This window comes from Agaricus bisporus (genome assembly GCF_000300575.1).
Source record: "Agaricus bisporus var. bisporus H97 unplaced genomic scaffold AGABI2scaffold_12, whole genome shotgun sequence".
Classification (NCBI taxonomy): Eukaryota; Fungi; Basidiomycota; class Agaricomycetes; order Agaricales; family Agaricaceae; genus Agaricus; species Agaricus bisporus.
Genome location: NW_006267347.1, coordinates 238517 through 265502, shown reverse-complemented (window position 1 = coordinate 265502; position 26986 = coordinate 238517). Strand labels below are relative to the sequence as shown.

The following is a 26986-nucleotide window of genomic DNA, read 5'->3' as shown; positions in this document are numbered from 1 at the left end:
GTTGCGTAATGCCCTATCAGTTCGTCTGATTGTGATTGGTCTCTTCTTCATCTATCATTTATGGAAAGGCTTTCGGTGCTATTAAAACATTGTTCCATGGTTTTTTCCAGATGAGTTTTGATTGGTGAAGATTTTTAGAATTGGGTTCCGTGCATGTGGTAGTTGGAATACCCTTAAAACAGCGAAGCTCCAACTCACTCGGCTAGTTAGCACCCGTCAAGCGAGAGGATGGCCGTTACTGAGAACGAGGTTTGTCTTTTGCGTAATCAGCGTATACTATAAGCCCTGACTGTCTTTTTTTTTTTGCAGTCCAAACTAGTGGCCATTTTTATACAATCATGTCTCTGGGGTAAGAATCTCTACCATCTCTACCCCGAGGAATGTTAAATTGGAAATTGTCTTTCTCTTAGGCGCGTTTGCGGTCATGTTCGTGCTCACCTATTGGACGTTGGTTTATCGTCGGCCACATGGTCGGCCTTTGAATAAACCTATGCTCCTCGCGGCGATTGTGATGTTCGTGCTTGCCACCACCGTAAGGCAGACTCTATTAACGAAAATGCTTTCCGCACCATTCTCATGCGACTATCACACTACAGCAACTAGCGATCAACTTTACCAGGATCATCAGGGGATTTATCATCAATGAAGGCCGCACTGAAGAATACTACAACGTCCTAGCGGAATTCACGCAAATATTTGGGAGTACGGTGTATATCCTCCAAACTTTTGTCGGTGATGCTGTAGCCGTAAGTACTTGGCGATTATACGTAAACAGAAATTCACTGTGACATACATGTTCTGCAGATCTACCGATGTTACATTGTCTGGAGCAGACGGATTGTGTATATCCTGTTCCCTTGTATACTTTACATTGCTAGTTTAGGTGAGTACTGCCATCCATTGACAATAGGCCTTACTATAACTTTTTTCCAGTTACCGGAATTGGTATTCTTGTCACAATGGGTGAAACTGGCGACGGCTCGTTGGTATTCTTTGAATTGCTCGGTCGTTGGATTTCAAGTTTCTTTGCGTTCACTCTTGCAACGAGTACCACCTGTACCAGTAAGTTTTTGCTGTTCTACGAATTGGATAGAAGACTTAAGCCATAACAGTAATGATCGCTTCGAGAATATGGTATCTCAATAACCAGAGTGCGCGTTCTGGTTCACAGCTGAGCAGTCTCCATCCCATCGCCCGCGTTGTCGTGGAATCCGGGGCCATTTATTCAAGCATGTTGATTATCCTTCTCATCCTCTATGGCCAAAAATCTTGGTTCCAATATGTTATTGTCGATGCCGTGAGTCTTGCTTGTCTGTTTTTTGTTCAAAGTATGCTGAAAATCGATTCTCCAGTTATCATCAACAATCGTAAGAGAAAGAATTCTTGGAATGCATAATTTTTTCTGACCAAAATATTGAATCCAGGGAATTGTGTTTTCGGTCATTATCGTCCGTATTGGACTGGGGGTTGCCATTGCTCCCGACACAGTCCAAGGGTCCGCCGCTGTTCATGTGAAAGCTATGGGTGATCGAGGAAGTGGGGGTCTTGTGAATGAACTAAGTACGTTCGAGGCATCTGATGGTTCGAGCAGGGAAGCCAGCGGGCATTTTTTCCAGAATGCCAGTGACCTGAAAAAATCTAGGGGGATAGTACATTCTGATGATACGTGGAGGCATGCGAAGAACGAGGGGGATCAGCTACCTACGGTTTGAATTGCTATATTTGTATAATGTTAATATTGGCTTTTTTTGTGTGGATCGAAGGTCTGGATAGTCACTGGCAGGAGCCAACGATCCTTGATACTTTGACCTGCTTTCAAGGTTAACCGTACGTGAGTTCCATGCACAAATCGACAAATCAGTACCGTAAATATACTGCCAGATGATTTGGTGTTGAAAGATAAGATAAGATAATTATGTTATGGTTGTGCATTTGGAAGTCACTGGCTACTTGTTAGCTGACATGAAGTGACTATTACCTTTGCTTGCCGCCACCACTTCCCCCTCCAAAAATGCCTCCAGCTTTCTTACCCGAAGACTCTAGGCTCATCTCTGACCTTCAGGCCATCGAAAAGAAGTCACCGAAGCTCGTCAGATCTTCAGTCTATCCTGCGCCTGGTGAACCGAATATCCTTATCCGAAGTTGGAAAATGAACGAGTTCAAATACTATGATATTCCTTCGCCCTTTCCTACCCTTGCTCGCGGGTTGTTCACTATAGAGGTGCCGGAGAGCGAATATGGCGTAAAGCATAGGATTGTGGCTCGGGGTTATGATAAGTTTTTCAACATCGGTGAAGTACCATGGACTACCGTACGTGAAATCTCGCACTATCCATATATTTCAACTAAATATAATACTAGTGGGAGGCTATTGAGGCAAATACTGCCCCTCCATATGCACTTTCTCTCAAGTCGAACGGATGCATCATTTTCATAGCTGCGTTGACGCGAAAGAAGCTTGTCGTTACATCCAAGCATTCCATTGGTCCTGTTGATAACGCTGAAACCAGTCATGCTCAGGCGGGTGAACAATGGTTGAGGCGCTATCTTGAGGAAAAGGGTAGAACAGAAGAAGAATTTGCTGCGCGACTCTGGCAGGAAAATTGGACGGCTGTGGCTGAGGTTCGCAATCAGTCACGATATAATCGATATGAATTGAATCTCATTCTCCTTTCTTCTGCTTTTCCTCTTAGTTGTGTGATGATTCTTTCGAAGAACATGTCCTTGCCTATCCCCCAGAACGCACGGGTCTCCATCTTCACGGACTCAACGTCGCTACCAAAGATTTCATAACCATGCCACACAAGGTAGTAGATAGCTTTGCTGAAGAATGGGGTTTCGTTAAAACCCGTACCCATGTCGTCAGTTCTATTGAGGAAGTACGTGAATTTACATCACACATAGGCGAAGTCGGTGAATGGGAGGGAGAAGCTGTGGAAGGTTTCGTCGTCCGCACACACGTCACTGATTCTCGGTCGTCTAGCGACAAAGCCGCTAGAGGAGAATTGCCATATGCTCCCGGGTCTTCGTTCTTCTTCAAAATCAAATTTGATGAACCATATATGATGTATCGAGATTGGCGTGAGGTGACCAAAAAGCTACTCTCGACTAAAGGTCCCCTCGTGGCTGCAAGTTTGCCGAAGGGAAAGATGAAGAGGGAGGAGACGAAGGTGTACGTCAAGTGGGTCATCCAGGAGATTCAAAAGAATAGAAAACAATTTGATGGATATACGAAGGGACATGGGATCATCGCGACGAGGGAGAGATTTCTAGAATGGTACGAAAAACAGAAGACCAGCGGAAAAGTCGAAGAGGGAGGCGACAAGACTTCGGTTACCCCCGCACATGGAAAGGTGATCATTGTACCCGTTGCCATTCCCGGTTGTGGTATGTTTCAAGCTTTGTCCCCTTACTTCGTATGCTTACTGTCGATTCAGGAAAAACCTCTGTTGGAGTTGCGTTAACTCATCTGTTTAAGTTTGGGCACACCCAGAGCGACGACGTAACTGTCAAGAAAGCCGCTCCAGTATTCCTCAGAAATGTCAATGACCTATTACACAAGCAGACTATCGTCATCGCTGACAAGTGCGTCATAATCTTTAACATGTTCGGCAGTCAACTTAAATATACGATAGAAACAATCATCTCCGACAACATCGTCAACAACTCCGCGAGATTGCAAACAAATTCGACCCTCCCGCACATCTCATCGCTCTCAACTGGTCCGTAACCGACAAGCCCCCGGCCATCGTGCATCAAATTTGTTCAGATCGAATCGTCGATCGCGGAGCAAATCATCAAACTCTCACACCAACCGGTTCATCTCGCACTCATCTCAAAGACGTTTTGTGGATGTTCCTAAGAACTCACGAAGCATTAAGCGAAGTCGAAGTGGATGAATGTATTGACATGGAGGTTGAAGATGATTTAGAAACTATGGTGAGATGTGCCGTGGATGGATTGTGGAAGTTGATTGGGGGTAAAGATGGATTGCTGGGAAACGCGAAGCCAAGCGAGGAGAAGATCAAAGAAGCGCTGGTATACGTTAAGGAGTACAAGGCCAAGAAGAATAATGAGGCTTCGCAACAGAAACGGGTCTTCGCAGAGAGGGAACAGGACAAAAGACCGAGATATTATGGACTGCTGCCGGTCATTGAGTTAGAGGAGACCGTGAATAAAGTGTTCGCGAACGTTTCAAATGCGAACTCGAATTCTGGGGTCCAGTTTTGGGAAAAGTTGAAGAAGGCGGGGCGGGTAGTGAAGCAACCACATATCACGATCGTGCACCAGAAGGAATTACCCCAAGCACAGAGTCTATGGGATCTATCACAGTCAGTGGTCGCGTCAACGCCTCCGTCAGTTTTCAAAATCAAATTTGGAAACTTGTTATGGGACGACAATGTTATGGTGCTAACAATCGACAATATCGAACGAGAATCAGGTCCGGATATGAACGGAGAAAATAATCTCATTGATATGATACCCGATGCCACGAAGAAGAGGTTGCATGTGACGGTAGGAACAGCGAATAGTGAGATACTCGCAGTGGAGGGTATGAAGCTCGTACAGAGATGGAGGGGTGGTGAGAGGGAGAAGGAAGGAGTGTTCGAGTGTGAGATTGGCAAGGAAATGGACGTTACAGGAAAGTTGGAGGGCCTAATCTCATGATATGTTCTACTGTGATGACGTAATCACAATGAACTGAATTGTTTCTCAACCCGTCATGACCTCTAAATCCCATCGTCTCCAGCCAAACCACAAGCGCACTCCAGTCGATGATTATCCCACTTCTACCTCCATAACACAGCAAGAAACAGAAACAGTCATTCTTGAACATGGAATATCCGACGGTGGTGTGTCAATGCATGCTCTTCAATCCTCTGTCATGATCACCTCGTTCAAACGCTTATACAGAACCGACATTACAAAAGAATTTACATCTACAATTCCTAGCTAGGAACATGATGCAAGGATTTCCTGCGCGATACCTTTCACAAGACGCTAGTCAGCCCTGGCTGTTATTTTGGGCATTACAGTCGTTCAGCGCTTTGCAAGTTGGTTTAGATCCTGACAATCGACAGCGGTACGCGATAGAATTACTCTGTGCACAATAATTAGTGACCACCTGGAAGATCAATATCCAAGATCATGTCGTGGCAACATTCGAATGGAGGGTTTGCGGGTGGACCAGGACAGTCACCTCACTTGTTGCCGACGTACGCTGCTGTCTGTGCTTTGGCCATTGTCGGAAGGCCTGGACCTGGAGGCGGATGGGATGAGGTTGATCGGTATGATACCATTCCATTTTCCTCACCGGGAAGGATTGGTTGAAAATACTCTTTAGGCAAAAGCTTTATGACTTCTTTATGTCGCTGAAGGAACCAGACGGTTCATTCCGCGTTGCAGAACACATGGAAGTTGATGTCCGGTACGGTATTCTAGTCAATAATCTGAACTCTGCATTCAACGACGTTAAAGTGGTATCTATTGTCTTCTCGTGACGGCTTCCCTCTTAAATATCATGACGCCAGAACTTGTAGAAGGCACTGCGACGTTCTTAGCATCTTGTCAGACATATGAAGGTGGCTTCTCATCGGCTTCGCATCCTTTCTATTCCATCGAAACCGACAGAGTCCTTCGCTCTCCTAGACCGAATCTCGGTGAAGCACATGGTGGATATACATTTTGTGCATTGGCAAGTTGGATTATTCTGCAAAATTACCTAAACCTTGATCCTGGTACCATCCACCCTTCCGACTCGAGTTCGAGGAAGACTCCAGCAGAAGAGCAATGGAGCAACGAGTTAACAACTGAACGTCCGCGAATTGACATCAAGAGGCTTACTCGATGGTTGGTGAACATGCAGGGTTCTGAGGTCGAGTTGGGTGGATTTAGAGGACGAACGAATAAACTTGTGGACGGGTGTTATTCCTGGTGGTGTGGTGGATCGTTTGCTTTGCTTGAATCGCTCGGTATTGGTGGCTTGCAGAATCTCACAGCGAAGGATGTTGAGATTGATGAAGTCGTCGACGCTGACCAGCCTCCAGATAATTCGGGAAGGGAACAGCATGAGGGCTGGGACGATATCGACGAGTCTCTATTCGATCGAAAAGCTTTGCAGGAGTATATTCTCCTCGCCGGCCAGCATCCGGCTGGAGGATTGAGAGATAAACCCCCAAAGTAAGCTTATCTCACTCTTATATAGAAACGTTAGCTCAAGGGAGTGTCCCGTCCCAGGAATGCTGATTTGTACCATACTCTGTATTGCCTTTCCGGATTATCAGCAGCTCAACATCATATTTACTCGTCTCACGCGCGAAAGGCAGAGACTTTAGCGGACTGGAAGGACGAAGGTAATTCGCTTCTGTTTGCGGGACTAGCTCTGTTCTGACTTTTTGTCGCAGACTCACCCAATAACGCGCTTCGAAAAGCTGTATTTGCTGATTTGGTCAGTTGGGTAGAAGAAGAAGGCACATCACGAGTCATTGGACCAAGCAATTCGAATCGCCTCGTACGTCATATTTATTTTCTAATGAGCACACTTCGTCGATATTAGAACTGACTTTGTGTTTCAGAACGCAACACACCCATTGACTAATCTCACCATCACACATACGGAGGCAATTCTCAAATATTTTTATGGGCAGGATATTCCGCCCCGACCTTTTGTTAAAACAGGTGCGAGCAAGAAGTAAACGGTGGGAATGAAAGGGACGAAGGATACCGAAAGTTATGAGATATGATGTACAATTCCTAGGTGGTATATTTAAAACATTTGGTATTCCTCTGAAAATGTATATAGCGTGTATTTTGATGAACCATTTGCGTATATGTAGACCGATACAAAAAAGAATACGGGAAGCTCGAGAGGTTACCTGCAAAAGGCGATCACGAAAATGACGTGCGCCCGCTTACCTTAAAAGGATATGTGAATTGTCGGACATTTGTTTCTTTTGTCGCCTTCACATCATCAAATTATGAACCAGCACCCTTCTGTACGAGGACACCACGAGATGCTTCACTATAACCTGACAACAGATAGTATACTGTACTCGAGCCGCTAATGGCCAAGTATCCACGAGCTTCTGGTTCTCTGTTCCAAGCGTATAACGACATCGTTTATGGTATGGGCCGAACACCGCTGCATTTCGTCTTTTATTGACATAACCTTAGCACAAGAATGGTCCGACGTGGAAGTCGTAGACCTTGAGAAATGTGCTAGAGGTGCCATCAAAGGCCGAAAAAAGAGTTCCGTGAGTCGTCTTTCGTATGCATAGGCGACTTTCCCTCTGAAAGAAATCATTATCAGAATGTGGATATGCATGTTGTCCCGTGCACGCTCTCTGAAAAACTTTCCACGCAACTGTGAGTCATGGTACATCTACTCTTCATTCCGTATCTCACCTAGAGTTTGACCAAAGGTTGAATGATGCATTCGTTTCTCTTGGGGAGCCATCGGAGATTTATCTTGCCACTACTTCGGAAGATGCATCAATTGTATATTACAAGATCAGCACTGGCATCGTAAAGCCCCCAATGTAACGGCTTTCACTCAATCCCGATGTTCCTAGGAGTGAACTCTCCTTCGCATGCGGACCCGAAGAGTTGTTGGCGCTATATGGCTAGAAGGGAATAAACCAGATCGGATTGAACTGGGGCGGAAGGATTCTTTTTACGCTTTTTCTTACGGCTTTTTTATAATGCAACCAATCAAGCGGACGTCATGAACGACATACACACGGTATACGGGAACAGCGCGCGGCGAGGTGGACATTTATATGATTCATATGTAACTCTTGTGGAACATATACAGGACATACGGCGTAATCATGGCTTCCATTTTCTGACCGAGATTTCAATGCTACCGCCCTCATCATCGGATAGATTACGATGCAGTATTTACTTCTCTCTTTGTTCGGAGCCGAAGAATGTCCAAAGTTTAGCATCACCCGTATCGGACCGTGCTAGAACATCTCGGTCAAACAGAACGTATCTCTGCAAGTAAATCGTTCACTATGAGTCCAATACTGGCCGGTGGTTCTTAAACGTTTCACTAGTCACTGCCCCAGTAATAACGTTCGGTCTGACCAAGTAAATCAGATAGATAGAACTCGCGAGAGATGATAGATGTGAAAGCTCTTGCTCCTTCCTATCCTTGTGATCCGCCTGAAGCGCAGCATCGCCCGCGTTCAAGATAAGACCGAGTTCCGAACACTCCGGCTAGATTTTAGAGCCTGACTCTATCACAGGGATCTACTCGTCTACCAAATGAGCCTTGCTAACTTCCTTCTGGTATGTATAGACATTTGACAATCTCGCAATCTCAATAAATACATTCCATTTGTACGTCCTATCCGTCATTAAGTATTACTCCGCACTTTCGCGATAGATCTAACCATTCCAGGAGTGGTTAAAAAGCTATCTACCACCCTATTGCCATAGACGACTCGAACATTTCTTGGAACAGCACTCTGGTCAACAGTAATTTGAGCCTTTGTAGGTTTTCCATTCCGCCATGCAACATCAACAGTGATTCCTCCACGGACACGACCGCCTCTGATGGACCCGTTTGACCATGTTGGAGGAAGGGCGGGGAGGAGAGTGATTGTAATTGGAGTAGAAAGTGTGGGGACATCCGGTGCTTGAAGGAGCGCGTTCTACGAGCGTGATGAGAGGCTGCAACGTCGATACTGACGGTGACATAGGAAGGAACGTACCATCAAAGCAGCAGGGTATGCTAAGTTGGCGTCAATCTGAAAGATAGGGTCTGGATCCATGGGGTTGTATAGCGAAAATAGGTTGGGGCCAAAGTTTCTCTGAATGCAGTACTGAAAAAGATCGTTAAATTCCAAAGATTGTGGATTTGGAAGTCATCCCTACCGTCAGGATATGATAAAACGTTGTCGCGTCTCCAAGTTGAGCATGGGCAGCGGCGCGCCATGCCTTCTCCCAGCCTGAATCCGCATCCGAGCCCGTGCCATTTCCACGGTGGATTAAACTCATCCTAGCGGCATCAACGACTTGTTCCTTGGTATATGTTACATCTGAACCATCGACAACGACTGGACCTTGAAGAGTAGGGTCGTATGAAGTAATAGCATACCCAGGGAAGAGACCTATTAAATGGGACAAGTGGCGATGGGTATCTGAAGGGGAATCCTGATCAACCTTCCACTCCTGGAGCTGACCCCAGGAACCAATGTGTATGCCTTTATCTATTTTAGCTTGAGCAGCGCGTACTTCATCCAGGAATGCCGTGTCTGCGTCCCCAGAAGCTGCAAATCCTTTCTCTATTGCATTGAACAATTGCCAAATAAGCTGTTGAGAGTGAGCACATCCTAGGAGAAGGCAAGTTAAGCTACGTTAGAGGTAAAGAGGATATAGTATTGTACCGAAAGTGATCTGCGGTTGTTCCGGCGAGTTGCAAGGAGTAACGACCAACGAGGAATCGTCGAAGTGGAGGTCTTCGAAGATGTTATCGAGATGGAAAGATGCGACACCCTATAGGCACACACGTGAACATTGAACATAGCAATTAACCAAGGGAAATCATAACGAACCTTGAGAAGAGGCCATCCCACAGATTTAAACCAATCGAGATCGTTAGTATAATCAAAATAGTCCCAAACATGAAGCATCTAGAAGACGGTCAACAAGCTTTCTTTATTCATCAGTTTGTCACCCGCACCATCCAAACATTTGCCGCTAGGGTTAAGGCTCGATCAGGGTTATACGCGCTCCAAACATCAACGTAACGAACCAGTATAATCAGCCCATTGTGCTGAGTTACTACCTCCTCCTCCTTTCATACCGGAATGACCGAAAATCTTGAACGCTTAATATGAGTGCAGGCCGAAATCGCAATCAATGCTCGCTCACATTCATCTGGGACGATGTTAGGGTGAATTGAGTTCAGAGTAGCCCAAGGCATACCTCATTGTGCACAGTCCATCCACGTGTAGTATTGTAAAGTACTTCTGCCGTGTAGGCTCCCCTGGGTGCCCAGTTTTTCTAAGAAAGAGAAAAAAGTGTCGGTCAACACTGCATCACTCAGAGAAATAGGCTTGACTAGATACCAGGAAGTACTCAAACAATGGCTTTGAAACATCCAAATTGGTCATGTCCGCTGACCAGTAGTTCATTTGAATATTGATGTTTGAGTCTATTGGCGCACTGTAGTCAGGGAGGCAGGTCATAAAAATACTCGTAAACGGGTCAACTTACGATAATCTATATATCATCACACCATCCCCAAGAATCAACCAAGTTAAGCTTGGAACTTATGTCGAAAATAATGAACAGACCTGAGCCCCAGGCTTGCGAGAGCCCATTTCCCCATTTGCCTTGCAAATTTGCAGGTAAAACGCCTCTTGCGCTACTAGAGAGCAAGTATCTCCCGAAGTTGAATGTTAACCACTCAATGTAGACATTTCCAGCTACGTTATTGACGGCATCGATCTGGTACTTGCTCATTAGTTCGTCCGTAGGAGTATCCAAGTCTGGAGTTTGTCCCAAGTCTAAGGCAAAAGGCTTGGTAGTAACGGATTGGTAATCGGCGACATGTTCATCGAGGATGGCGGTGAAAGACGATGTTAAAGATGAATGGGTAAGAAGAGCCAGTAGAGATTCATGTGGATCTTGTCCACGGAACGAATAGCTAGATGCTGCGTTACCAGCTTCTTGGTCAAAATTGGTATCGCCGACCCAGGTTATCCACGCTTCTTTTGATGCCCCGGTGATCTCAATAGTCGCATTTGGTGGTGAACCAGAAGGTACAGGAAATTGAATACAATGAATGGTTCCATCAGGAGAGAAAGCCTGGAAAAGCAATTCGTACGTCATGCTCGCACCACCAACCAATCCCCGGACTTGAAGAGTGTCGGAATTGACGCAAGTAACATTGGGAGCGGGGAGGCCTTGTTCAAAGCCACGAGAGAATACGTAAGAGAGGCTGGGCAGACTAGAGGTTGCGGATGACTTGGATTGAGTGATAGTCGTGTGTTGCGTACAAGCCCGGGTCGGGTTAGAGCAGAAAAGGGTCCTTTATCGTTCAGGTTCATCTCAGCGACACACCAATTCGCAGGCAAGTTATGAGGGCGCACCGTTGGAATGTGGTATCGTTTTGAGTCCAAATGGTCCTAGCGATAGCATTATCTAGGTCAAGGTATCTCGCATATTTGGGTATATCTCCGGTCGAATTGATATTGGAAATCAAATATCCTGCCCCAGCGAAAGAACCTATAATCTATTTTTAACACCATCTTGACCCAAGGATAGCATCGATGTTCGGCTTACCAAAATTATCCGCTTCTGTCGTCAAAACGCTGACATCTTAAGACAGCCTCTGAATGAGTACAACCGAAGTATGAAATTCGGGAGCCACTTACTGTCAATGTTACCAGTTGGGCTTTGAAAAATGCTCTGGCGAATATCCTTCAGGGCCATGGCCATGGCATCTTTTTCGCCAGCCTGTTTGTTACCACCATTGTAGGCCTAAATAGCAGGAAGAATTCAGCGAAGACCTATCTGGAAGAATGAAGGACGCACAGAGTTTTCAAAAGGACCCCCAGACCATAGTGACTCAATGTTCAGCTGAACAGTCTCTTGGCCAGTTCCACCCGGTGTCATCGCTGCGGCTTACAGTTACTATGCGGTCCAAGGAGTGAATCGTGTAATACATGCCGCCGAGATATCCGTTGCCCACTGGGAGCCAATCTTTGGCCCAGACGACGCCAGGCTGAGCAAACCACAGGCCATTTCCAGAAGTAGGGAACCCTGGAGGAGCACAATGGACTACCAGTAAGAACTGCGATAGAGCCAGGAGACCACGGTGAATCCACATCCTCAGAGTCGCGAACAAGGTGACCAGGGAAGGGAAAGGGAAGTAGTACCACAGCAGATCTCTGACATCCATGATAGGGTATTTATTCTTGTCGTGTCGGTAGAAAGGAAGAGGGGCCGATCCCAACAACTATGGTATACGAGTAGATGCAAATCTGCGAAGAAAGAGTTGGTGATCCGGCATGCAGACAATAGTGATGGCACATGACCGCTTCAGCAAGCGAGTCGATCTTACGAGAGTTTGGCAGTATACACGCTACTCATTGCAAATTGATTCTTCAGTTCAGCAAGCGTGAAGCGAAAGAAGCAGCTGGAGGATGCGCACCAGAACAGAGCAAGTCGGGAAATTTTCCAATGGCAGACCATCGAATTCTCACGGTCGAATACTGACCTAGCTTCTTCCTCGTGCTTTGTCGCCAACTAGGTAATGCTTTCAGTGAAGCACCTCATGCTCTCTCCAAACTTCTCTCCTACGGGGGCAATAATCTGGATGGGGAAATAACTAAACTTTGCCTTGGGACAGATTTTGCTGGTAACGCTATCGTCTTCCATCAAAACCTACCCATTGCAGGCCACCAGGACGCTCGGGCTCGGGTCTTGAGGCGCTCCAATTCAGGTACATTGGTGCACTAGCTATAAGTACCTCCTCTAGAAGGAATCAAGAACGACCAATTCTGTATCAAGACGTAATCATTGACCGACAAATGCACCTTATTCTTGGCTTTCGAGCAGCGCGACGAAAGCATATGGGATCAATTTGCTCACCACACAATGCTGCACAGAGTCTGGGCTGTTCTGCTGCAAGTAGTCTAAATCTCAAGGTATATGTCAGATCGATAATTGACCTTTGGGTGCACGAATACAAAGATCGACGGAATCGTGGATCGATGAGAATCCATAGCGATTCTTTTTTGGCAAACTATCCAAACATTGGACTTAGGTTTGAATTCATGATGCAAATTCGTCTTGTGAAGAATGCACATCGGATCGGTTAAGAAGTCAGTGAATTGTTGAAGGCCAAGTCAGGTTGACTTGCATGAAAAGAGGATCCATAAATCTTACTTTTTCAATTGAACCAGCGGACCACTGTTGCACCTTAACACGCAAGTGGCGGTTGGTCAAATGGTTACAGGATCATCAAGCTGAAGGGTATGCACTACAGCATTTCTGAGGCTAGGCGCTAAGCGCTAACTCACAAATTGGGACAACTCTTCCTTCCTACCCTTTCAATCGCAAGCTTCGATCTAGAGTAAGAGTCAAATAATTCGGCCTTATGACTGACCGCTATCCTCCGTGATCCGCTTCATCGTTATGACAGGGGGATTACTTTTACTATAATCAATTGCTGATCAGAATATATCCATCCTCCTTTGGGTTTTGGTAGGTGAGAATGAAAATCATCCTGAAAATCTGCCCGTCAAGAGTCGTAATCGAGGAACGACTCCCTTTGACATGTCGTAACAGTCCGGTGAGATCCTCCACCACGCAAGTCGCTGCATCTTCTCCCTAGATATATTAGCATTTTGAGGGCACGCGGAGGCTTAAATACTTTTTCAAGCAGTTTGGTATTGTATTCCGAGACCTGTTGATCAGCCCCCATACGAATGACTTTTGCGCCACACAGAAGATTAAGACCAGCAAGATAAGAAAACGGATGGGCGATTTGTTTGCTTAGCCAAGTAGTTGTGTTTTCTGTGATTTCTTAGAGCCAGATGGCAAGCCCGGGCTATTTAAGTCTCAAAGACTCTGTCTGAAAGGGACAAGGAGACCGATGCTCCAATACTTTAACATCCCATGTTCCGAAACTGTGGCGTTCAGAACTAATATACGGACAAACAATCGAGGTCAAAGGTGTGTCACCGAATGCCGATCTAAATGGCTGATTGAGACAGTTCAAAACTTCTACGTATATTGGACTTTGCTGAGACTGAAAAGGAAGTTGAGTTGGACTTCGAGGACAGAGTAAAGCAAGATTATATTCAAATTACGTCCTGTATGCACTCGAAGAGCTTCGTCCCATGTCCGGAAGACTGATATACTACAACAGGCGTCTTACTCGTAAAAACCATACAAAACTATGAATAGAAAGGAAAGATCCATGACGGTATTTTTCTGCTGACGGTTACCACACATCTGCATCAGCTCAGACGACCGAGGGACTCTCCGATGTTCTCTCCACCTCGTTGGCTATTGCTCAAGCCAAGCGATTCCCGACCACCTTATGCTGACTTGGCCTTGGCTGCCATGAGATTCAATGCAGAACCGGCCTTGAACCACTCGATCTGACCCTCATTGAAGGAATGTGCGAGCGGGAATTTCTAAAAACGAATGAGTTACAATGTTAAAACTAATTGAAGCTAGTACACTTACCTCTTGAGTACCATCGGCGTGCTTAGCTAACAATGTCAAATTTTTTCCGGGAGCAAAGCTCTCGAGACCAAGGATATCAACCTTGTCATCGGGACGAACTTTATCATAGTCGGCGGGATCGGCGAAGGTCAAAGCGAGCATACCCTGCTTCTTCAAGTTCGTCTCGTGGATGCGAGCAAAGGAACGGACAATGATGGCAAGGCCACCGAGGAAGCGGGGCTCCAGTGCAGCATGTTCACGAGAAGAACCTTCACCGTAGTTGTGGTCTCCGATGACGACCCATTTGATCCCACGTTCACGATAGTATGCAGCAGTTTGCGGAACACCGTCGTACTCTCCTGTGAACTGGTTCTTGATCTTGTTGGCTTCTCCGTTCTCCGCGTTGATGGCACCAATCAGACAGTTCTGAGAGATGTTCTCCAGATGTCCACGGTACTTCAACCATGGACCACCGGCAGAGATGTGATCGGTTGTGCATTTGCCCTTGACCTTGATGAGAACGGGAAGATCACTGGGAGTCTTGCCATCCCAAGGCTTGAAGGGTGTGAGGACCTGGAGACGATCAGACTTCGGGTCGATGGCAACCTGAACACTGGCGCGGTCTTGGGGAGGGGGTTGGAAGGTGTCCTCTCCGGGATCATAGCCACGGGGAGGCAACTCATTGCCACTGGGGTCTGAGAACTTGAATGGTTTGCCATCACTGCCAATGAGCTCATCCGTGAGCGGGTTGAAGCTGAGGCGGCCAGCAAACGCGAGGGCAGTGGTGATGTCGGGAGAGGCAACAAAGGCATGCGTAGCAGGGTTCGCATCATTACGGCCAGTGAAATTGCGATTGTAAGAAGTTACGACTATAAAGAACGTCGTCAGTCGAACCCCCTTATTGCGCAACACACCAACGACTCACTGGAATTGACTTCACCCTTCTTGACATCCTGCCTATCCCACTGACCAATGCAAGGACCACAGGCATTGGCGAGTACTATTGCGCCAGCGCCTTCAAAAGAGTCGATGAGCCCATCACGAGCAATCGTAGCACGAACTTGCTCGGATCCGGGGGTAACCGTGAATTTGCTCTTGAAATCAATTCCGCGGTCGGCAGCTTGCTTGACGATAGATGCAGAGCGAGTCATATCCTCGTATGACGAGTTGGTGCAGGAACCGATGAGACCAACTTTGACTTCTTCAGGCCAGCCATTCTTCTTGGCCTCCGAGGCAAACTTGGAGATAGGAGTGGCTAGATCAGGTGTAAAGGGACCGTTGATGTGAGGTTCGAGCTCGGAAAGATTCTAGTAAAGCGTTACATTGAGTGTCAAGACATTCCCTGCAACACTCACGATCTCGATATGCTCATCGTACTCGGCCGCCTCATCGGCTTGCAAGTTGTGCGCAAAGGCCTTGGCGTAGTTTGCGATGTCAGACCGTTTAGTGGCTTGTAGATAGTCGACCATGCGGCGATTGAACGGGAACAGAGACGTCGTTGCCCCAATTTCCGCACCCATGTTGCAGATTGTCGCCATACCCGTGCAGGAAAGAGACTCGACACCGGGGCCCTTATATTCAACGATGGCGCCAGTTCCGCCTTTGACGGTGAGAATACCAGCAACCTTGAGAATGACATCTACAGCATGACGTCAGAAGGGCAACAGACCAGAATGCAAGGTCACCAACCCTTTGGAGTAGTCCAACCGCCAATTTTTCCAGTGAGGTTAACACCAATGACCTTGGGACATTTAAGCTCCCATGGTATACCGGCCATCACATCGACAGCGTCGGCACCCCCAACACCACAAGCAACCATGCCGAGACCACCAGCGTTGGGCGTATGCGAGTCTGTACCAATCATCATGCCACCAGGGAATGCATAGTTTTCGAGAAGAATCTGATGAATAATACCGGAACCTGGTTTCCAGAAGCCAAGGCCATATTTTGCGGTGGCAGTAGCGAGGAAATCGTAAACTTCCTTGTTTGTTTGAATAGCGCGCTGTAGATCCTTGACACCACCAATCTGGGCCTCAATAAGATGGTCGCAGTGTACTGTGGTGGGTACGGCAGCCGTGTCCATACCAGCAGACATGAATTGAAGCAATGCCATCTAGAGATACATTACGTCACAGGGGCCACACTGACATAGAGAATGAGTTCGAACCTGTGCTGTAGCGTCCTGGCAGGCAACACGCTGTACGGGGCATGGTAGATTCAGGAGTTGAGGAAGGTACAGTGATTGCAGTGGTACATACGTCTGGACGAAGTTTGAGGTAGCTGACACCGCGGTTGATGTCCTGACCATGGGGATCATCAAGATGTCCATAGACAACTTTTTCAGACAGAGTCAAGGGGCGCTTTAGCCTGAAAGTACGTTAGAACGTGAATACAGCAGGATGAACAGACAAACCTGTTGCGAACAACGGCAAGGTTATCCTCGATGCGCTGATAGTTGATAAACGCATCCTTTTCAAACGCTGACATAGCGACTTTGGTGTCACCGATACGTGGAGCTGCGGTGGCCATACCCGCAGCCATACGCTTTGCAGCGCGGGCGGCATGGGCGGACTTGTGAGCAAGGTTGTACATCGCCTTGGACGAAGGAAGAGCAAGGAGAAGACCGGATAACATTTTTGATTTATTTATATGCCGCACGTGAATTTGATTTACCCACAACTTCTCTAGCCAATCGCGTGCCGTCTTTTAGACCGACCGCTAGTCCCGCCGCAAATCCCGCTGCAAATCCCGCCGGAACCCCTCAAAGCTCTGTGCATTATGTTGGTGCTCATATCGGTGCCATGATTTCGGGTGTACGTGTAAGATATGATGACTCAGCCACTCGATGTCGCACGAGGACTGAGGTGACGTCGTACAGTACGAATCGTACTGAAATACTCTATATATACCTAGAGACATATAGCATTGACCAGTGTATTAAAGGCAAAGGAATTAAGTAGATGAATGAAAGAAAACATGTTCATGGTCCAAGTACTGCTGCACCGTAGTCGGTTGTGACCGGTCACAACAGGCCTCACCCGGTCCTTCACTGAGGTCATGACGAGATGGACCCGCAACTGCAACTGGTCCAGGCCCCATTGGGCCGCAACTGCGAGTCCGGTTGCGACCGGTTGCGAATCGATCCCGTCCATAGAAAAGACTGGACCATGCAACTGGACTTACAAACAAACACTATCAAGACTAAGTATCAAAACAGCAGCTTGGCTATCCCAACGTACTTCATTGAATAAATAGTCTTCATATGACAGAGGATACCTGTGCTTGAGGCCATGTTGATGAACTCCGTTAGATAACTTTAAGTCATGAGATACATGGGCAAGCAAAACAGTGAAGCAGCCACTGTAGCAATTTTTGGTAAAGATAGATCCAGATATCCATTCTAAATTAATATGTGAAGTCTTTATATAAACATCCTAGAGGAGCAGGGAGTGGTGAGAAATGCTTCGACTTCTTTGGGCAATATAAAGTCTTTCTGAAGGCGGAAAAACCTTGTAGACTTCCTTACTCTCTTCAATTACTCCTACACGCATCATTGCGAGAAGCTGTCCACACAAGACATCAAATGTTAACGTTAGTTTCACATGTCAATGCGCGGAATGAATGGGGAAGATTATTAAAGATCTTTTTTCACATACGTTTTGTGCAGCATTCGAATGGCTGTAGACGCCTCCAGAGAAAGCTTCTGTAGCATCTTTTCCTGCATATAATTCTAGCAGATGTTTTCCACCGGGGTGATTTGCGACGAAAGAAGTCACATCATGGATGAAACCTGAGACGATGACTAGCGTTCGTTCACCGGACTCTTGCTTGACTAACGCGTTAGAGTAAATGGTCAGTAAGATGCAAATAAAAAAACGTGGTTACTCACACCTCTCAAATGTCCAAACAGCCAAGTCCTCAGTCTTCCGCGGCCACACCAGTCCATCCTGCACCTTCTTCAACCTCTTCAATTCCATGGTAAATATCCCTTTACCTATTTCATTTTCGCTAAACATTTTTAAATTCCTCGCGAAACCAAGAATGCTGCATAGGGCAATAAACCACTTTGTCGGGTCCCATTGATACCATAGATACGCGTTACGATAGTCCATTGGATACTGATGATGGAAGTTGTGATAGCCTTCTCCCATTGTAAGGATCGCAGAAAGGAAATGATCTCGGGGAGAAAGTGCATCGTCATACGGCGACGAACCGAGATAATGGGCAATAGAATTAATACAAAACGTGCTCTGTATTGCCGTCGTCAAGAAAAATTGTCACGGAGGAAAGTGATGCAGTTACTCAACATGGTGGGCAACAGTCAACCTCGCCGCTCCAGCAAAACAGATACCACCCAGCCAGTCGTTCCAAGCCCATCCCGCGATAGATATAGGCACGACCAAACCCCAGATCATGGCCAACGTGAAATACCAATTATGTTGCCATCTCAAAAGCGCTTCATTTTTCAAATCGCTCACGTCGACATTACCCATCTTTCCTCCTTTTTTCGACTTGGTTTTCACCAGCATCCACCCAACGTGTGTCCATAGTAAGCCCCGGGAGGAATTATAGGGATCCATTTCACTATCCGTGAAGCGGTGGTGTAAACGGTGAGATTTAGCCCACCAAAGGCACGATCCTTGAACTGCGCTCGTTCCGCCGAACAAAAGGAAAAGGCGAAGAGGAAAAGAAGCGGTATATGAGCGGTGGGACCACAATCTATGATAGCCTGAAGGTTTTGCGAAGTTAGTTATATACACTCAAGGCAATACGGCGAGAGTTAGATCATAACCTGCTGTTATACCTATTAGAATAAAGCAAAAGAAACTCAGTTAGCCACGTTGCAACGGGGTGCCGGCATACAACGAGAAGACTTCTCACCTAGCATTGAGAAGATGTAATAAATAACAGAGAAGAACGCTGTCTCGCGTTTCATTGACAGCATCATGAAACCACAAAGTGCAATGGTTGGCATGATGGTTAGCACTGCGACGTTGAACCATCTTATTCCAACAATAGGTGGGAAGTTTCTTGTCCAATACGTGGGCTTGAAATAAGCAAATCGAGTCGTCATTATTCAAAAAAGCTCCTCAAGTCTGTGAAAGAGGAGTCAACTCTTGCATGAGTCTGAGGCCAGATTGAGGGTAAGGACTCACCGTGAAATGCGACGAGGATCCGAAACCAAAGAAAATAAGAGACGGATAAGAGCAAGCTATCTCAATGTAAGCAAAGGATGTTTTCGGGTTGTCCACGACCTTGAAGTCTATCAGACGCCAAGAGGCTCACTTGCAAGATTCCTCGATCACGGCACTTTTTGTACACGTTGGGCTAAGGACAAACCAAACATGTTAAGATAGTTGCTTTCGAAAACGAAGGACTAGAGAATCACAGGGTCTGATTTTGGGACCCTGTTCCCTTGCTCAGTACTCACTTGATGTGATTTGCACCCGGTAAAATAACACTGGACGGTCTCAGACGGATAAGAATAATCTCTGTGGGAGAGGTGGGAGTCGATTCCTTTTTTCTGAGCCTTCTCCAAGAGATCGCTACCTCCCGTCTGCCGGCGACCACGTGTAGCGTTTAAGTGTCGATAGAGCTGCGCTGGGCGGGGGTCGAATTATTGAGGGCTACTGAGTGGTACTTCGGAATAGGCACAGAACACGGTGGTAAAGACCTGTGAAGAAGGGAAGCAAAGGTTGGGAAGAAAGGCTAGGGGAGAATCTCATGAGATAAGTACTCCTGAAATAAATGTAGAAAACATTTGTCACGAAAGGAGTTAAATTCCTTTCCACTGTGTCTCCCATCTCCTCCGAAGATGGAATTCCTCGGACAAGCGACATGAGATCTAGAACCGATGCACCCGATGAATTAGTCAGCCTCCGAGTCAGCAATACATGATGTGAAAAAGGATATGTCCGTCAGGTTTGAGGAACGGAGTAGTCAGTAATTGTGGCAACTTGGTGGCAACTACTACGCTGTATGGGTAGATGGTCAGCATCACGTACACCGCACCAGTAGCTCAATAAGCCTAATGTTAGTAATTGAACCATTATGATATGATTCTTCATGTCATGACAAACGTAACAGACTCGACCTTACTACAACAATCCACTCCAACTCTACTAGGAAGTCAGCACTCAAAATCACGAGCTCAGTGACTGTTGAGAACTGTATGGCCCTCTGTCCTGCACGGAGACTAGCTCAAGCTGCCACTTGCGTATATGCATTTCAAATACCTTTCTACGGGCGCGGAATTCGCATCAAAAGCTGAGTTAGGAAGATGTCGTTAGTTGTTCAGTGTCACGTTAATGCTGCTGCTTTATTAAATCTGAGGAAAAGAAAACCAATGACCAATGGGGATGCTTTCACGGTAGACCCTGCCAGGTGCACTCGGTGATTCAAGATGAAGACTTTCTCCTTGGGGATCTGAGCGGTGCCGGTGAACGCTGCAGTACGGTGAACCTTTTTTGAATTTGTAGGTCCTAGAGAGTTGGACTTTGGAGAGAATGGCAGAAACCAAAGTTCTCAAGGCCTCAAGTTTGAATGTGCTTTTGCATATGCACCATCCAGATGAACCTGTCTAGAAATTTTTGGATCGCGTCGAGCGGACCAGAAATCCATCAAGACGTTGATAAATCTCGTTCTGATGATCAACGTTTCAACGATCTCGATCACTGTCATAAAATCATCTCCAACCCGCTAATTAGTTTTCATTGAACTCACACACATGGTGTCACGCCCGGGAGCACATCGGGAAGGAATTATCCTCGTGGCCATGTCACAGGGACGTAACCTCGGAAGAATGATCGTTTACGCCAAACTTTCACAGCGTCTAGTCTTCTACTAAAGAAACCTCACTCCACAGGTTCGGATATGCCGGCGGAGTCTTTAGATGCTGACAACATAAATACTTTGGGTGAGTGTCAGGACTCCAGTGTTACCCCAATAGCAAGGCAAGATCCACATACACACGGTGTAAAAAAAAGTCGGTCCACAGCGCCCAAGGTCAAGACGATGATGACGATCACCATTTCAATTGCTTTACTCGGGGCCTCCATTGCATACGCAAATATACTTCAAGGCCGAGCTGTAAATGCCGCTCTTCCGCCTCAATCAGTTGTATGTTGCCTTTGAGGCTTTAAGTTGTTAACTGCTAAACACCATTTCAAATCAGTTAGTAGACCCAAAATCATTCGCAGTCCTCCCAGACGACTTCAATTACCGTACCGACAGTTTCAACCAACATTTCAACCCAACCAATTCCCAGGATTTTCCCACATTTCAAGTATTTAATGGGGCTTTCCTCGACATCATAGGATCATCTCCTTCCATATCGGAAATCGCATCCAATTCGTCTTTTGCTTTTGCTCATGAAGCACCTGTATATATTGCGGAGACGGATGAGGTATTTTTCGCGAGTAATGACGGAGGACCACTGGGTATGAGTGATATCAATCACAACAATGCGTTTTTCAAGTTAAATTTGACCGAGGCGGAACAAATGTTGAGTTCCGGAGGTAGTCAGACTGTGAACGTGCCTATCACCCAGGTAATAGTCCCTGTATACCGAATATATTTCAGGGCTAAATTCTTATTTATTGACAATTTATAGATCCCATTGCCGGACAGTATACAAATGACAAACGGCGCTACGGGCCCATTCAATGGCAATCTCATACTTGTCAATTCAGGTCGTGGAACGATACCATCTACGATTGCGTTGGTCAACTCAAGACCGCCTCATAATGCTACGGTAATCTTGAATAATTACTATGGACGATAATTTAATTCTCTCAACGATGTCAAAGTTCACCCGACAAGTGGAAATCTTTTCTTTACGGATACCATGTATGTGGGGCATACAAATACCAATTACGATATCAGAGCTGATATTATTGGATCACTACAGCTATGGCTTCCTTAACAGATTCCGTGACACGCCTCTGATTCCGGGTCAAGTATATCGCTTCGATTTGGATACCAGTGCTGTTCGCGTTGTCGCTGACGGTATTGACAAACCGAATGGAATTGCCTTTACAGCAGATGGGAAAACCGCGTACATGTAAGTACAATGACTTAGTCTTTCTACATTTATTAAAGCTATCTACCAAACACAGTGCCGATACAGGCGCTTCGGGCGGAAAGCCAACTGAACCGGGTACAGTGTGAGTTATATATCTTTGTTTCTATCATAATTGATCCTTATGCGGGGCTGGGATTATTTCGACTTAGATACGCGTTTGATGTCGATCCAACGACGGAAACATTTTTGAACCGTCGGGTACTGGCCCATATCGACGCAGGCGTACCCGATGGACTTCAAGTTGATTTAAATGGAAATGTGTATACCGCTTGCGCTGATGGTGTTCAAGTGCGTAAAGTTCAGTTATACCCATCGTAAAGAGCGTATCTTCATTTTCATACCATCAATTAGGTGTTTGCTGCGGATGGCACACTTCTTGGGAAATTCTTTTTGGATATCTCTAGTGCCAACATGATCTTTGCGGGTCCTGGCAGAATGATTATTTTAGCAGAGACAAAGGTGTTTTTGGCAAAGATTGCGCCGACCACCAAAGGCGTTGTTTCTTAACCTTATCTTTGCTTTTTGGCCTAGGTTTTTGGTTTTTGGTAACGCTACCACAGTTTCGAATACATAAGGCTGATTCTTGAGAAATTACGTCCATTCATGCGCTGGAGTAAAGGCCCACGTTATAAGTTCAGTAGGCTAAGCTTGATGGGCATTCACGATCCTTTATTAAACTTTACTGACAGTTAGTTATATTTTGGCTTGAGTAACAAAATTTTCGAATCATTGTCAGATAGGCTCAAGGCTAACTCACCAAGGCATCGACTGGGAACGGTATCACTGTGGCAGCTTGTACCGTGGAAGCCACTCCGAGCTCCACCGAGAACTATGTGCGACACGACTTGTTATACCGCCTAGTAAAGTTCCGAAAATTTCCTTTTCGATGATCTGATTTTCACCCGTCGAAGCGTTCCGTCATTTGTCTATCTGATTGACTGTGGCACCGCTTATCTACAGTTCGAAGCCGGAGTCAACAAGGATAAATATTAGTCGGATGCCGGTGCACTGAGGTATTGTCCTTCTTGATCTTTATGTCAACTCGTACACACCAGCAGGACGAAGCATACCAAGTTCAGGTTAATGCCGGAATTAAGGTATTCCTTCATTTCCGCCTCACCCCGTCCGTTTGCAGTACTGACACTACTCCTCTAGGGCGGCCTGAGGGGGGCTTCGGTTGGCGTTGGGCTAGCTATTCTGGCACATTATTCTTGGCCTTCATTTAGGTATATGGATTATGAATGGTTGAATGTCCAAAGGCCAACTCATTTTGTGAACAGGAGACAGACGCTAGCCTTCAAGGCGCAACTGGTGTCAGTATGTACGCATTTCATCTAAAACCTCTAAACAATCACCCCATTGATTTCATATCACAACAGTGGCAATATCCAGTCTCGTCATTAGTGCTGAACGCGCCTTAATGGCATATGAAACTACTAAACGTCGAGAGGAGAATATTATACGTCGGGAAGCGCGTCTCGACCTCGCACGACAAGGGCTCGTCGGAACGGAGACGGAAATTGCGAAGTGGAGAGCATCACGTTCGTCGGACAATCTATCCTCACCAAGTAATTCAGGTCATGATCCAGAGACCTAACAACGCCCTTACGCAAATTGTGCTTATTACTTTGAACAAGCTGGAAGTGTGTTCTTCGAATGGCAATTCATGTTTACAAGAATCATAGGTCGGGGCGAAACGAGGTGGCACTATCTGACTGGTTGATCTCAAGGCGTGTTGAGAGGAATGATGATCCTGCCCAACTCCACTGGATTGCCATTGAACGCGAAACTGGGCAAGAGAATGAGGTGGGGATCCAGAGCTAACAACTCTGGGGTTTAAAGTGTGGTTGCCGAGGCGGCGAAGGCGATACGTCAGAAGGAAATTTTCTGTTATAAGAAACAGGCGGTGGAAGCAGTGCTGGAGGTGGCAGGAGAGGCAATCGCTGGAACAGCAGGCTCGCCCGTCCAGGAGGAGCCTGAGGAGCCGGCGTTGTCGACGGTATCGGAACCGTGATATTGATCAGGATATCCTTGTGGTCGTTCAGCAAGTTTGAATGGACTAACAAGGTGGCGGCACTCTTTGCGATAGGGCAGGCAGGGGCACAAATATAGAAGAAACTTGGAAGTACGCTACAGTCACAAATTCAAACCAGGCCGGTAGCTTTCATTCCGTTTCAACACTAGGCTTGGCTTCCGATCCGCCAAATCTAACACCATCTCCGCAAAAAAGCTGTTGGCCCACGCAAACCAACTTCGAGTATAATCCTTCTCGTCATAGATCGATTGTGACTCGTGTATTAGACCAAGACCTGCCGTGTTCTAAGCAAATAATCAGGACCACGTTTCGGCTTGAGACGAACAAATCATTCTTACGTTGACTACCAAGTACAAGGATTTGAGAATTTCTTCATCGTCGTCGGTGCCAAAAATGGCCGCGATCTGGGACATGGGCCTAGGCAGATATGTCAGATTCAGACTTCCACCGAGCTGAAGTACCCATACCAGGGATGCCACGGATCAACGTGAGGCCCTCTACGGTGGTTCAGTTAATGGGCAGAATCAAGGAGGATACATTTTCGACCACGACGCACCCAACACCTTGGAACTTTTTACCCGCAGCAAAGTAGGGATTCTTTGCAGATAATAGCTGCTTTCGGGTGGCTACATAAGCGGGATTCTTTTTCTCAAGGAACCCCAGATATGGGAGAGAAATCAAAGACTCCAAAGACGGTCAGTTCTTCAGCCATAATTAAGTTAGAGAAGTATTTCTTACTGGAATATTTGCATCGTCCATGACGTATCTGCCGCCAAATCCTACAGGCATTTGCTTTCAGTCCTCGCCTCTCATAGTTAGAATTACCGAATTTACCATTTGTCTCGTACGCAAATATGTCATCGACTACCTGTTGATGAGCGTGTCAGTGAATTTACTACGCGCAGAATATATTGTCGGGGCCTTACCGTCGTGTCCCAAATAGCCTTATGTATCCGGGAGCTCCATTCCTTCGCCTGTTGGCTGACATTCTTGAGCTCGTTGGTCTGATCCAATATTTCAGCGAGGTGTGTTAATTCGACACTGAGCATTGCGTTCGCCGGTGTCAAGAAGGCTAAAAGGAGTTTTCATCTTGAAGAGTTCTCCAGAATGCCATTACTTACCAAAGACACTCAAATCATCAGAAGGCCGATGATGAGTGCCTACTAAGCCTGTAAATGCTTTGGGCTCCCCGTTTCCTCGATTGGGCACCATAGGTGACAAGGCGCCATTCCCGCCAGTCCAGTTGTAGAACGAGATAAAGTTGAAGTCTTTATCGAATGTAGCTTGCGACTGTTCATTGATGACTCTGAAGATCTGGTCAATAGCCGTGCGCCCTGGATTAATCATGGTTTATCAATGCGGAGCCTCATGAAAGAAAAGGTTGTTCATACAGTTATCATTCATGAAGGATGTATCCTTGGTATTCGTGTAGTAAAGGCGCGAGAGCTTGAGAAAGCCACATAGGGAGTCAAGTTCATACTAGTCGTGTGAATGGTAAGCATTTCAAGATAGTGATTTGCCATGGAGATGTTTTACTTTGCATTCGAACACAGTTTGATTGTCCACAGGCCTACCTCATTCGTTGAGCTTCATTTCTATGATCCATAATAGATACCTACGGGTTCACAGTTACGCCATCCGCCCAGTCATTGTGCGAAGGAGCTAGACCACTTTCTGGAGGAGGTTGGAATGAACCACCTAATAGGTTCAGCTATAGATGAAAAGCAGGGTAGCAAAGATAGCTACTCACAGTACGGGTACTGCGAGACGTAACGGGCTTCGTTATTGATGACAGCCTTAACGAGCTGCGCCAGCTCCGGGTCTTGCCCAAGGAGTGTACCATAGTGAGCAAACTGCGTGGCGTAGGTGAGGGAACATAACATAGATTGTAGATGGGCAACAAACCTGATTGGCAGTGTCACGCAGCCATTGGGCACTACAATATGTTCAATTGCCATACGTTACTTATTGAGTGAAATCACGTACGTTATGTCCTGGAAGAAGGAGTTGGTTAATGTATATTCTAGAGACATGGAACATGCTTACTCCAGTGATAATGAAAGCGAGGTTTTCTTCCTGCGACGGAAGATAACATAGTAAGACTCCGCCACGCGCCACGGGAATAAGCTTACTTGGCTATAGTACCTGACAGTTGTATCTTGCATCTCGTCAATTACGCATAAACGCTTGTGAATTTGACAAGATACCTAGTGTGTTCGGGAAGGTATTCTCAAACAATCGAGCGATGTCTGGGTCTTTCAGCAACGTTTTCATGTCACTGATAACTTTCTACATTGTCATCTATATGAGTGTTCGGATAGAGTAAGAATACAATTACCCACCTCGACAGCTGTGCTGTTAAATGTCCGACAAGCTGGAGCAGGTCGCATGAAAGGTAGGCCCAATGGTCCGTTAGAAGGATCTCCCTGGGGTTCCTAGAGGGTGCGTTGACTGTAAATAAGAGGAAATATAACACGGAAACGATACTCACTTGTGAATATCCCGTATAATCCGGACATTGCGCGGTGGAGTGGACGGCTAGGCCAGTCAAGGCAAGCACTATGCTTTTTGCGTTCAATTTCATGAGACCAAAGATGACATTCAGCAGACCCATCAGTCCCATGATGAAGCTTTTATAACCCAGTATTTTAGGGGCAGAACAGGCTCCGAAGTGTCAT

The 26986-nt window shown here is 46.3% G+C and overlaps 10 protein-coding genes across 10 annotated transcripts; 6 read left to right on the top strand and 4 right to left on the bottom strand.

The window, feature by feature from the left end:
* Positions 1-132: 132 nt before the first annotated feature.
* On the top strand, positions 133-1799 carry AGABI2DRAFT_195332 (hypothetical protein). Its single transcript, XM_006456004.1, has 9 exons — positions 133-249; positions 310-349; positions 411-532; positions 597-746; positions 805-883; positions 934-1062; positions 1113-1297; positions 1353-1367; positions 1425-1799. The coding sequence occupies exons 1-9, from the start codon at positions 229-231 to the stop codon at positions 1710-1712; spliced, it is 1029 nt and encodes a 342-aa protein (XP_006456067.1). The 5' UTR covers positions 133-228; the 3' UTR covers positions 1713-1799.
* Positions 1800-2000: 201 nt separating this feature from the next.
* On the top strand, positions 2001-4668 carry AGABI2DRAFT_210807 (hypothetical protein; the record flags this gene model as incomplete). Its single annotated transcript, XM_006456003.1, has 5 exons — positions 2001-2311; positions 2362-2622; positions 2694-3387; positions 3438-3585; positions 3636-4668. Exons 1-5 carry the CDS (start codon positions 2012-2014, stop codon positions 4666-4668), a joined length of 2436 nt encoding a protein of 811 aa, XP_006456066.1. The 5' UTR covers positions 2001-2011.
* Positions 4669-4922: 254 nt separating this feature from the next.
* Positions 4923-6759, top strand: AGABI2DRAFT_210804 (hypothetical protein). The gene is made up of 7 exons (XM_006456002.1): positions 4923-5083; positions 5133-5288; positions 5345-5428; positions 5479-6180; positions 6238-6353; positions 6405-6511; positions 6576-6759. Exons 1-7 carry the CDS (start codon positions 4962-4964, stop codon positions 6693-6695), a joined length of 1407 nt encoding a protein of 468 aa, XP_006456065.1. The 5' UTR covers positions 4923-4961; the 3' UTR covers positions 6696-6759.
* Positions 6760-6977: 218 nt separating this feature from the next.
* AGABI2DRAFT_121965 (hypothetical protein) lies at positions 6978-7542 on the top strand (the record flags this gene model as incomplete). Its single annotated transcript, XM_006456001.1, has 5 exons — positions 6978-6995; positions 7043-7124; positions 7174-7253; positions 7310-7365; positions 7422-7542. 5 exons carry the CDS (start codon positions 6978-6980, stop codon positions 7540-7542), a joined length of 357 nt encoding a protein of 118 aa, XP_006456064.1.
* Positions 7543-7899: 357 nt separating this feature from the next.
* On the bottom strand, positions 7900-11842 carry AGABI2DRAFT_153780 (hypothetical protein; the record flags this gene model as incomplete). The annotated part of the gene is made up of 15 exons (XM_006456000.1): positions 7900-7995; positions 8397-8657; positions 8718-8816; positions 8881-9338; positions 9393-9501; positions 9561-9638; positions 9774-9827; positions 9934-10011; positions 10077-10162; positions 10305-11041; positions 11103-11238; positions 11296-11331; positions 11388-11493; positions 11548-11630; positions 11683-11842. The coding sequence occupies 15 exons, from the start codon at positions 11840-11842 to the stop codon at positions 7900-7902; spliced, it is 2577 nt and encodes an 858-aa protein (XP_006456063.1).
* A 2218-nt stretch (positions 11843-14060) lies between these two features.
* AGABI2DRAFT_77363 (aconitate hydratase) lies at positions 14061-16719 on the bottom strand (the record flags this gene model as incomplete). Its single annotated transcript, XM_006455999.1, has 8 exons — positions 14061-14159; positions 14212-15059; positions 15116-15497; positions 15546-15829; positions 15880-16303; positions 16358-16387; positions 16449-16557; positions 16604-16719. 8 exons carry the CDS (start codon positions 16717-16719, stop codon positions 14061-14063), a joined length of 2292 nt encoding a protein of 763 aa, XP_006456062.1.
* Positions 16720-17624: 905 nt separating this feature from the next.
* AGABI2DRAFT_188140 (hypothetical protein) lies at positions 17625-19264 on the bottom strand (the record flags this gene model as incomplete). Its single annotated transcript, XM_006455998.1, has 6 exons — positions 17625-17753; positions 17847-18022; positions 18080-18440; positions 18498-18919; positions 18983-18994; positions 19072-19264. The coding sequence occupies 6 exons, from the start codon at positions 19262-19264 to the stop codon at positions 17625-17627; spliced, it is 1293 nt and encodes a 430-aa protein (XP_006456061.1).
* A 1753-nt stretch (positions 19265-21017) lies between these two features.
* On the top strand, positions 21018-22879 carry AGABI2DRAFT_195324 (hypothetical protein). Its single transcript, XM_006455997.1, has 8 exons — positions 21018-21309; positions 21365-21739; positions 21803-21909; positions 22012-22038; positions 22100-22252; positions 22308-22355; positions 22423-22561; positions 22625-22879. Exons 1-8 carry the CDS (start codon positions 21064-21066, stop codon positions 22778-22780), a joined length of 1251 nt encoding a protein of 416 aa, XP_006456060.1. The 5' UTR covers positions 21018-21063; the 3' UTR covers positions 22781-22879.
* A 408-nt stretch (positions 22880-23287) lies between these two features.
* On the top strand, positions 23288-24137 carry AGABI2DRAFT_195323 (hypothetical protein). Its single transcript, XM_006455996.1, has 4 exons — positions 23288-23370; positions 23429-23499; positions 23554-23594; positions 23653-24137. Exons 1-4 carry the CDS (start codon positions 23308-23310, stop codon positions 23868-23870), a joined length of 393 nt encoding a protein of 130 aa, XP_006456059.1. The 5' UTR covers positions 23288-23307; the 3' UTR covers positions 23871-24137.
* A 225-nt stretch (positions 24138-24362) lies between these two features.
* Positions 24363-26922, bottom strand: AGABI2DRAFT_227791 (hypothetical protein; the record flags this gene model as incomplete). Its single annotated transcript, XM_006455995.1, has 19 exons — positions 24363-24592; positions 24647-24725; positions 24776-24805; positions 24865-24992; positions 25047-25087; positions 25143-25176; positions 25235-25380; positions 25430-25642; positions 25700-25787; positions 25845-25878; positions 25928-26006; positions 26059-26161; positions 26214-26244; positions 26295-26302; positions 26355-26384; positions 26441-26466; positions 26516-26597; positions 26651-26743; positions 26800-26922. 19 exons carry the CDS (start codon positions 26920-26922, stop codon positions 24410-24412), a joined length of 1551 nt encoding a protein of 516 aa, XP_006456058.1. The 3' UTR covers positions 24363-24409.
* Between the last annotated feature and the right edge of the window lie 64 nt (positions 26923-26986).

Excerpts from the sequence above, each read along its gene's own strand:
- AGABI2DRAFT_195332 (XM_006456004.1), top strand. The coding sequence starts at position 229 with ATGGCCGTTACTGAGAACGAG. Across the intron at positions 250-309 it reads TGGCCGTTACTGAGAACGAG|TCCAAACTAGTGGCCATTTT; the intron begins GTTTGTCTTTTG and ends TTTTTTTTGCAG. Across the intron at positions 884-933 it reads ACTTTACATTGCTAGTTTAG|TTACCGGAATTGGTATTCTT; the intron begins GTGAGTACTGCC and ends ACTTTTTTCCAG.
- AGABI2DRAFT_210804 (XM_006456002.1), top strand. The coding sequence starts at position 4,962 with ATGATGCAAGGATTTCCTGCGCGATACCTTTCACAAGACGCTAGTCAG. Across the intron at positions 5,429-5,478 it reads CACATGGAAGTTGATGTCCG|TGGTATCTATTGTCTTCTCG; the intron begins GTACGGTATTCT and ends ACGACGTTAAAG. Across the intron at positions 6,181-6,237 it reads TTGAGAGATAAACCCCCAAA|GAATGCTGATTTGTACCATA; the intron begins GTAAGCTTATCT and ends GTCCCGTCCCAG.
- AGABI2DRAFT_195324 (XM_006455997.1), top strand. The coding sequence starts at position 21,064 with ATGCCGGCGGAGTCTTTAGATGCTGACAACATAAATACTTTGGGTGAG. Across the intron at positions 21,740-21,802 it reads TGAACGTGCCTATCACCCAG|ATCCCATTGCCGGACAGTAT; the intron begins GTAATAGTCCCT and ends GACAATTTATAG. Across the intron at positions 22,356-22,422 it reads CCAACTGAACCGGGTACAGT|ATACGCGTTTGATGTCGATC; the intron begins GTGAGTTATATA and ends ATTTCGACTTAG.
- AGABI2DRAFT_195323 (XM_006455996.1), top strand. The coding sequence starts at position 23,308 with ATGTCAACTCGTACACACCAGCAGGACGAAGCATACCAAGTTCAGGTT. Across the intron at positions 23,371-23,428 it reads AGGTTAATGCCGGAATTAAG|GGCGGCCTGAGGGGGGCTTC; the intron begins GTATTCCTTCAT and ends CTACTCCTCTAG. Across the intron at positions 23,500-23,553 it reads TATTCTTGGCCTTCATTTAG|GAGACAGACGCTAGCCTTCA; the intron begins GTATATGGATTA and ends TTTTGTGAACAG.